The sequence below is a fragment of the Tupaia chinensis genome, unplaced genomic scaffold (genome assembly GCF_000334495.1).
Source record: "Tupaia chinensis unplaced genomic scaffold, TupChi_1.0 Scaffold000161_1, whole genome shotgun sequence".
NCBI classification, from domain to species: domain Eukaryota; kingdom Metazoa; phylum Chordata; class Mammalia; order Scandentia; family Tupaiidae; genus Tupaia; species Tupaia belangeri.
In genome coordinates, this window is record NW_006159632.1 from 1,348,745 (window position 1) to 1,358,614 (window position 9,870).

At 54.7% G+C, this 9,870-nt stretch overlaps 1 protein-coding gene across 3 annotated transcripts in view; it reads right to left on the reverse strand.

The window, feature by feature from the left end:
- The window catches only part of ACTN2 (actinin alpha 2), a 54,734-nt gene that overhangs the window by 6,092 nt on the left and 38,772 nt on the right, over positions 1-9,870 (reverse strand). For all 3 annotated transcript variants that reach the window (XM_006145952.3, XM_027770832.1, XM_006145951.3), the window contains 6 exons: positions 9,374-9,514; positions 8,762-8,944; positions 5,278-5,412; positions 3,753-3,932; positions 3,047-3,193; positions 293-358 (listed from right to left, as the gene is read on the reverse strand). In XM_006145952.3, the coding sequence (XP_006146014.1) occupies positions 293-358; positions 3,047-3,193; positions 3,753-3,932; positions 5,278-5,412; positions 8,762-8,944; positions 9,374-9,514 (852 nt within the window). The remainder of the gene's footprint in view (positions 1-292; positions 359-3,046; positions 3,194-3,752; positions 3,933-5,277; positions 5,413-8,761; positions 8,945-9,373; positions 9,515-9,870) is intronic.

The window sequence follows — 9,870 nt, forward strand, 5'->3', positions numbered from 1 at the left end:
AGCAGGAAGCCCCTGGGACAAAACGCCCACCCGCACTGTTTTCTGGAGATGAAGTAGAGTGGGTCCCTGTCCCTGTCACCACCCACCACGCGTCCTTTCACTAGACCAGTTACTGAATGAAATTAAGCTCCAGCTCCTCGAAATTATTTTTGCATAGACAGGCAGACCGTCAGAGATCCCATCCTGCATCCCCAGCGAGGGACGGGGTTCGAAGCTAAGTCACCTCCCTCTATTACAAAACCCACACCCAGCGGACTTTCAGGCGTGAGCTTTGTTTCGACGGCCGTCTTACCAAATCGTAACCCATGGAGATCAGGCAGGCTCTGAAGTCCTCGTGATCCATCAGGCCGTTCTTCCTCTGCGGGCACATTAAAGGACAGGGAGGTGAGGCTCGGGCAAAACGCAGACCCTGCTGGCCAGGCGAGCGCAGTCCTGGGAGGCAGCCCGGCTCCTCCCGCCATGTGCAGGAAGGCCAGGCCACACAGGAAAGCAGAGGTTTCTTCAAACAGAGGGGGGGAAGCTGAAGGGTGGGTGGTTTGATCTAGTCCTGCCTGCATAGTGACATAGTGACCGTTCCATAAAAATTCAGAACAGTCTGGAGAGCTCCTGGGTTCGGAGCCCTAGAGGGCAGAATGACCCGAAGCCCATGCCCTACACCCTCCCCCTGGCCAGGCCAAGCTGCATCCTTTCAGGGGACGTGAGTGACGGGGGTGATGGGGCCCCTCCTGGGAGGTGCTAAGGGCAGCGCACCCACCGCTCTCCTCTGACCCTGTGGTGCTCTCTAAGGGTCTTCTTTTATTCCTTTTTTTAAAAAAAAATTTTAAATTTAATTTTATTTATTCACTCATTTAGTTTAATTTGACCAGAAGAGAGAGAGGAAGCAAGAAAGCAAGCCACCAGGTCCAGGACTTGAACTATGGTCAGCCATGTGGGAGTGTCCAGCGCCTTAACCACCACGCCACCTTCGGGGCCTTCTTGAAGTAAGGGGGGCAGACAGAGAACTCGGCCTGACTATGAAGTGTTACTTCCCCATGTCGGGCTCCAAGCTGCCTGTAGTATTGTCATTGGCCAAGAATGACCACGAACCTGTTACCACATCCACTTTGTTTTTGTCTCAAATTTAAGGCTGATTGTCAGTGAGTTCATAAAAAAGGAATCTCCCTTCGTAGCTCTTCCCCACCCTTCTCCAAACTCAGCCTCCCACAGCGTCACCCAGAGGGGAGAACACCAAAGGCCTCTCACTACTGGACAGGCCGTGCTGACTGGGCAGTGCCCTCCTGCCCCTCACTGTGGGGCAGCCTGCGCTGACTGGGCTGAGCACCCCCTGCCTGGAGACAGCTCACACAGCAATCTAAATTAAAGGACATGTGTAAAAATATTTCAAACAAATACGAAAGAGGGGACAGAGGCTAAAGACTAGATCAAAATGAATGGAGACCATGAGTTCAAGAAAGCAGCAAAAACAGCCAGGCAGGGGCCCATCCTGCCACCTACCAGTGACAGGACTCAGGGCCAGCGTCCCAGGGGCCAGCTAGTCAGAAAAGTCCCCTAAGAATGAGCGCCTTCCCACTGCTCCAACATAACTCGACTCTCAGCCACTTGCAGGCCAGGGTGTGGGTGCAGCAGCCCTCTGTGTGGCACACCCAGCTGCTCCCAGAGAGCGAGCGTCTACACACCGTGTGGACCACGGCCTCCCAGCTCCCTGTCCATCTTGTTTACTAGAAGATGGAGCAGAATGGCCCCTGTCCCTGGCGCCGCCCACCTGCCAGCACACGTGATGTCTCGCTTTCCAAGATGCAGACTCTTCAACGCTAGCCAGACTCACGCTTGGCGAGTTCTGTGCTGCCCGCCTCACGCTTGTGTTGCAAAAGGCTGTCTCAACACACAGGGTCCAGCCAGCCCACTAGGCGGCCTGCGAGCCCAGGAGAGGCTCTTCAGCAGCCCAGGGGCTCCTCTGCGGGAACCACTTCCCTCCACCAAGAGAGGGACTTGGACTGTGGAGAATGAAGCCAGGCTAGTGTCACAGCATGTTTCTACGGGAATAGCTGTGCCCAAACCATGCACCCCAGTGCCCATGTCTGCCAGTCCCTGTCCCCAGGCCCTGTTCGCCCCGTCAGGGCCCACACACCCCAGTGCCTGTGTCTGTGCCAGTCCCTGTCCCCAGGCCCTGCTCACCCCGTCAGGGACCATACACCCCAGTGCCCATGTCTATGACAGACCCGGTCCCCAGGCCCCGCTCACCCCATCAGGGACCACACGCCCCAGTACCCGTGTCTGTGCCAGTCCCTGTCCCCAGGCCCTGCTCGCCCCGTCAGGGACCACACGCCCCAGCACCTTATAGGCCTTTACTATGAAAGCTGTCGCCACTTTGTTGGTGCATTTTTCTTAAAACATATCATGAGTTGATCTTGTTTTAAAAAAGAAAACTGTGGCCAACCAGGTAGCAGAGTGGTTAAGGTGCTGGACCCCACATGTCTGACTGTGCAGTTCAAGTCCTGGTCCCAGTGGCTTGAAAAACAAGGGCATGCATGCCCAAAAAATCCTGAGAAGAGAAGGGACTGTGGAGTGGCCATCCCCCTGGAAGATGCTCTCTCTCTCTCTCTCCACCCACCCCCAACAACTGCACACACCTACGCACGCTATAGGAATTTTTTTTAAAAAAAGGGAAAAAAGAAAACTGAATCCCATCTGCTAAAAAAGAGTAGGTTAATTCCCCTGAAGCTTCCTACAGTCCCACAGGGGCAGGCCTCAGAGCCGTGCGTGTGCACAGATGCTGACGTCAGGGCAGTGTACGCCTCAGTAAGGATGCGCTTTCACCTGGGACATGGCATGCTTCTGTACCGACCACAAACATGCTCTTCTGGGGCCGGCCGGACAGAGCCCAGACCCGCTGTTCCCGTCACCTGTCGCAACACTGGGGCACGGCACGCCTTGTTTGGGGCCCATCCATCGTCCCGCTCCTCTGAAGGTTTTAGGGCAGTAAGGTGAGCAGGGCCAGCACGCGCCACCCAGACGCCCCCTTCCACGGCACGCGCGAGTGCTGTACCCTGTCAAAGTGGTTGAAGGAGGCTCTGAACTCGTTCATCTGCTCCTGGGTGATGCCCTTGGCGTCTCTCGTCAGGATCTGGGTCTCCACCTCGTTGATGGTCCTGGCGATGGTGGTCAGCAGCAGCTCCCAGCCCACACGGATGTGCTACGAGCGGACGGGGACGGGGATGGAAGGGGGTGGTATCAGCACGGGCCCTGCCGCCCGGCACGCACGCCTGCACTTCCCAGCACCGGGCCCGAGGCAGAGGGGCAGGCCGATGGACTTCCCTGCGCCCTTCCTGACACTCCCCTTCGTTCTGGGCGGTCTGCAGTGAGAAGTGCTCAGAAATGAGTGACGACCCGCACTTGCGGGGTAGATGCCTCCTATCCGTCGTTAAGGACACGCGCCACTTACCAAGCAGCGGCTGAGCCTGGGTGACACCCGCCAGCCCCCAGGGAGAACAAACGGGCCAAACCGATGGAAATACAGCAGCCCGGGTTCTGATGCTGTCTCTAAAGACTGCCAGGAGTTTCCTGTGCTGGCGTCATGATGGTAGCGGCCCCCGACAGGCCCCAGAGCTTTCCCACACGCAGGGCCGGGAAGGCTCCTGATCCCTAACTCGCACTCGCAGGACCCAGCAGGGCGAGTAGAGGCCAGTGCGGGAGAAAGCGCAGAGGCGGCGCGCGGAGGCGGCGGAGCGGGCGCGGCGGGGGGGCTGCCGCACCTCCATCGTGTAGCTGGTGTGCTTGTTGTCGAAGACCAGGGCCTCCTGGATGAGCTGGTGGTCGCCCTCCAACTTGTCGATGTTGCTCTTGTAGTTGACAATGCTGTGCTCATGCTGCTTCAGCTGGTTCATCTGGTCCTCCAGGGCCCCGGTGATCTGCATGGAGCTCCGGGCAATCTCCTAGCAGGGCGGCGTGGCAAGAAGACAGTCAGTGGGATGTCACAGGCAGGGGCCAGAGCCCTGCCCTGTGCAGGACGTGGGAACGGGCAAGGTCACGCGAGACAAGGCCTGGGTCTGCTCTGTCCAGAGAATGGGAGAGAGTCCAACGAGACTGAAGACAGTCAAGAGAGGGGAGGAAGGAGACCTCCTGCCTCCCTGAAGAGCTGCTCTGCTCCCTTGGGCCAGGAGAGACAGAGGGCTGGGGCAGAGCTGCCCTGCTTCTGAGGACTGGGGCAGGGCTGTAGGACAGGTGGGGCGAGGCTGGGCTACAGCTGCTTTTAAGGATACCACCTGCCCCTCCAGCAAGAGAGACTTCTCTTTATTTATTTTTAAAGAATTATTTTATTTAACTTATTTATTTATGTTTTGATTTGACCAGAGAGAGACAGGTGAGAGAGAGAAAGAGAAAGAAAGTGAGAAAGCAAGCTGCCAGGTCCGGGACTTGAACCATAGTTGACCATGTGGGAGTCCAGCACCTTTAACCACCATACCACCTGCTGACCCTGGGACTTCTTATATTTAAACATTCTTCAAGGAAAAAAAGCTAATGTTTTGTCACCACAAGGGTGATAAGGAGAGAGATAGGTGGACCGGCAAATGTCCCCTAGCTGTCCTCGGTGTAAAATAAACCCAGCTAGGTCACACAATGACCCATCTCCTGACGGGCCCTGACGGGTTTGGGAGCCTCCTAGGCAAATGGCTTGGACCCTAGGTCCTGTGCTGGCCTGAAACTGAGAAAGGATCTGTCACTGTTTATTTTTTTAGGCAGGGTCCTGCTATGTTCCAACACTCCTGCCCCGGCCTACCAAACAGCTGGGACTACAGGCACATGCCACCACGCCGGTCTTTGGGGTGGGCCACGGTCAACCCCAGGCTTCCCAAGTGGCCTCAGTCTGCAGGGCAGGTGTGTTCACCAGAAAGACAGAGAGAGACATAGAGACAGAAAGCGAGAAATCACCCCCCAGGGGGGATGGCCATGCCACAATCCCTTCTCCTCCGTTTTCCTCTCAGGATCTTGGGCACGCACGCACATGCGCCCAGTGTGAATTTAAACCACCAGGTCCGGGATGCGAACCGCGGTCGACTACGTGGGAGTCCAGCGACATAGCCATTACGCTAACTGCTGGTCCTGGGCCCTGTCATTTCTAAGGGAGAGTCGGAAGGTGCTGTGAGTGTCTTCACCCTGCGGTGTGCCTGGCACAGCCCAGGGGACCATAGGAAGGGGCTCTCACAGCACCCCTGGGCGCTGAGAAACCCAGAGCGAGGTGCTCGCATCAGGCCTTGCAAGCCCCGGGAGCAGACCCACCTCCATCTTGCTCTGGATCCAGGGCCCGATGGCATTGGCTTGTGCAGCAAACTGGCGCCGCAGGCGTTCATTGGCGTGCTGGCGGGCCAGCTCCTCCTGCAGGGACTGGTCGCGGATGGGCACCAGCTGCTTCACCTGGGAGGCCGAGGACAGCAGGTTGAGGCCAGCGTCGACGCATAGGAGTGACCCGGGAAGAGGTCATGTTCCAGGCTGGGGGTGGGGTCGGGGAGTGGGGGGCGGTGGGGGAAGATGAGAGGACGGGGAGTGGGTACCCCCCCAATGGCCCAGAGGGAGGGTCCGTGCAGTTTGGAGCCACCTCACACCTGCTGAGAGGCTGGAGGGTCTGAGGGCAGGTGGAGCCTGCCTTAGGGACACTGACGGTTCCTCTGGCCAGGAGGAGCTCGTGTGGAGCCACGGTGACCCTGCGACACCTCACACACTCACTCTGCTTCCAAGAATGACACCTGCTCAAGATGACGGTTTCAGATATGTTCGTGTGTCCCACACCCTGACTTAAAGAGGCTGTAATGACGACACCTCAGCAGCGCCTGTCTCCTACCCAATCTTAGATGTTTTATGATACAAACGTTACCTTCCAGGGTTCCCAGACCGCCAGAGAGACCCATGCTAGGGACGTGAGGAGCCCTGCTGGGCTCGTGCACTCAGGCTGCACAAGGCTGGGCCCAGGGCAGGATTATACCCAGTCTACACATCCCGCCATAGCACAGGCCCTTTTAGACACCCCATGGCCAATTTGCTTTATAACTTACTGATGAAAGGAAGTTTGTCTTGCTTTAAGAAATGCTATCCAGGGGCTGGCAGATGGCGTGGAGACTAAGGCACTGGACTCCCACATGGCCAACCACAGTTCAAGTCCAGGACCTGGTGTTTTGCTTTCTTGCTCTCTCTCTCTCTCATTAAAAAATAATGATACCAAATAAAATTAAATGGATAATTCTTTAAAAAGAAAAATCAAGAAATTACATTTAGGGACCAGCAGTTAGCATAATGGCTGTGTCGCTGGACTCCCACATGGTCGACAGTGGTTCGAGTCCCGGGCCCAGTGGCTTAAACTTGGTCTGGGCGCGTGTGCGTGCGTGCCCAAGATCCTGAGAGGAGAATTGAGAAGAAGGGATTGCTGCATGGCCACCCCCCCGGGGGGTGATTTCTCACTTTCTCTCTGTCTGTCTGTTTGGCGAGTGCATGCGCCCTATAGCAAAAAAAAAAAAAGAAAAGAAAAAGAAGAAAGAAAGAAATTACATTTAGATCCTCCTTGAAAATACCCTGCGTCAAAGTGCACTTACTGGGCCAGCAGGGCGCATGCTGGTTGCTGGTTAAGGGCACTGGACTTCCACAAGGCCGACCACAGTTCTAGTCCTGGGCCTGGCGGCTTGCATTCTCACCTACCCTCCCTCTTGCTCTCTCATTCAGTCTCTCTCTGGTCAAATAAAAGTAAATAAATGAAGTTAAATGAAATAATTCTTGAAAAAATGTGTTTAAAAGCGCACTTACTAGGACTATTAGAAGGCGTAATGTTTACATCTCTGGTTCCCACCAGAGAGACAGAGAGACAGAGAGACAGGAAACGAGAACTCACCCCCCAGGGGGGATGGTCATGCTGCAATCCATTCTCCTCCACTCTCCTCCTCTGACCAACCGTGATTCAAGTCCCTGACTCAGTGGTTTGAAACACATTGGGTACGTGTGTGTGCATGCCCCAAATCAAGAAGAAAACGGAGGGGACCAGCAGTTGGCATATTGGCTATGTCGCTGGACTCCCATATAGTCGACCGCGGTTCAAGTCCCGGACCCGGTGGCTTAAATCTCATGCCAGGTGTGTGTGCGTGTGTGCCCAAGATCCCGAGAGAAGAATGGAGGAGAAGGGATTGCGGTGTGGCCATCCGCCCTGGGGGGTGATTTCTAGCTTTCTGTCTCTCTGTCTCTCTCTGCCTGTCTGGCGAGCGCACGCGCCCTATAGCAAAAACCTCTCAAAAAAAAAAAAAAAAAGAAAAAGAAGAAGAAGAAGAAAAGGGAGAAAAAGGAACTGCAGTGTGGCCATCCTCCCGGGGGGTGATTTCTCGCTTTCTGTCTCTCTGTCTCTTTACAGCAAGTGCATGCAACCTACAGTAAAAATCTCTCTTAAAAAAAAAAAAAAAAAAAAAACCTGCACTTCCTACACCTGACCTGCAGTGTAGCCTGGCCTATCTAAAACACACTCGTGTTAGCCCACAGCTGGGCAAAGGCACCCACCACAAAGCCCATTTTATTAAAAAAAGTGTGCTGAACATCTCATGTAATTCTCTGAGCATTGAAGTGAGACCAGGACGGCTCGTGGTCCTCAAGGTTCACTTCCTGTTGAACGCATGTTCTTTGGTATCGAGAAGTCGAAAAATGTAAGTCAAACCGTGTTGAGGACTGCATTTCCTTCTCCTCCTTTTTCCCTTTTCTGAGAAAACTACTTAGCTCCGCATGTCTGCCTTTGGCAGTCAGGAATATCCGAGTTAAATTTAAGCTTTAACGTAGCTGCTGTCTCTAAGGTGAGCATTCATTTTCCTCAGGTGTGTGTCCCTCGCTCATGTGCTGCTTAGAGTAAACGCTTCAAGTCTACCTGGTGGGCTTACTCCTCAGAGGCTGCGTTAGATACCGAGGTGACTATGTCTGTTGTAATTTAAACCACGAAAATACATTTTTTTCTTAAAATGAGACAAAAGGGTTCAGAAGATCCTATTTTGACTATAATTAGTGGACAGTTTTCCCCCCAAAATTTTTGTAACATTTTTAAAAAGTTACTTAGCTTAACTGTAACTGTATTTAAGGTTTTATCATAGGGTGCATGCGCTTGCCAGAGACAGAGAGAGGGAAAGTAAGAAATCAGTCCCCAGGGAGAATGGCCGCACTGCAATCCCTTGTCCTCAGTCTCCTCTCAGGATTTTGGGCACACATGTACACACACCCAGCATGATTTTTCAAGCTGTTGGGTCCAAACCTGAACTGTGGTCAGCCATGTGGGAGTCCACCACCTTTACTACACCACCTGCTGACCCCCAGGTTCCAAAATTTGAAAGGCAATCTTAGTAGGAATCATTCCATTCCTCAGATAGAGTTCTCTAAGCAATTTTTCTGCATTTAAAATTGACACGCATTGGGACATGCCTATTCCATATTCTTTAAGTGGTCCTTAAAGAAGTAACAGAGGCAGCTAGGGTTTAGGAAGAGGTTCCCTACTGGCATCAGTCATGACCCCCACTGACTTTGCCACATCTGCCCGGCCTTCCTCCAGGGCCACGGTCTCCACTTTCTTCCCCATAAACCACAGAAGCTGCCAGGCGGCACAACGACTTTAACACACTTCACCTGTGCAAGCTGGGATGCGGGCATCCCGGTCGGAACGTAAAACGAGGCAGGCACTCAGACCCGAGGTGCCAGCCTCTCCCAGGCCACAGCCTGGAGAGGCCCTGCCCGCACCCCGTCCACAGCAGCCCACCTTGTCCCACTTGGTGCGGATCTCGTCCATGGTGACCGTGCTGTACGGGTTGCTCGAGCTGACCCGGATGCTGTAGCTCTGGATCACCTTCTCCACCTCGTTCTGGATGGCCAAGATGGACTGGCGCTCGCTGTCCGCCTCGGGCAGCGTGGCCTTGAACTGCTCGTGGGCGGTGATCAGACTCTGCGGCAGACACAGCGAGAGAGCCGTCTGACCGTGTCCCCTGTCCAGGCTGCCAAGTCCCCGCACACGCGCACTGGACAACGGGACAACGGGCAGTGCCTTGGTAACTGAGAAGCGCTGGGGACAGAAGTTCTGGAGGCTTTAGAAAAGCTACTTGGTGCGCAGAAGCCAAGGTCCTTGAAAACGGGAAATGTGATGGCTGTCTGTCTGATGGCTATTCACCTGCTTACCCAGACTTGGCGTTCCTGCTCCCTTCTAGTGGGTTCGACATGATCTCACTTACGTTACCATGGCTGCAACAAGGAGGAGCCTACACGTTCGAGGTTCAAAGGGCAACCACACGCTTCTTAGTTTACAAGTAAATCAGTCGAATATGGTGCAGCACAGCCGAGCCGCGTGGGCAGGACGGCCGGCGCGTAGCGTGGTCACCTGGATCTCCTCGATGCTGTGCACGATGAACATGTCCTGCAGGTCCTCCATGGCACCCTCCATCCAGTTGTTGAAAGGTGCCGCCCTCTTGGCAAACTCCAGGTGGAGCTGGTCAATGGTTTCCAGCAACTTCTCAGTTCTCTGAAGAGTAGTAAAAGGGGGGCAAGGGTCACCGTGAGCTAAGCCACCAAGACGGTCTCTGAAAATGCAGAGACAAATCACAGCACAATCTCCGTTACCTGGCGCCCTGCTACTCACAGGGCAGGTGCCTACAGAGGGCGCCCCCCGCGCCAGCGATGGCCGGAGCCTGAAGCTCTGCCAGGCCTCCCACATGGAAGGATGCAGCAGGACTGAGTGCCCTCGCTTTCAGAATACCTAAGTGACACTCCAGGGTGCTGGCAGGTGGTGTGGTGGTTAAGGGCGCTGGACTTCCACATGGACAACTAGGTTCAAGTCCCAGACCTGACAGCTTGCTTTCTCACCCACCCGCCACCAGC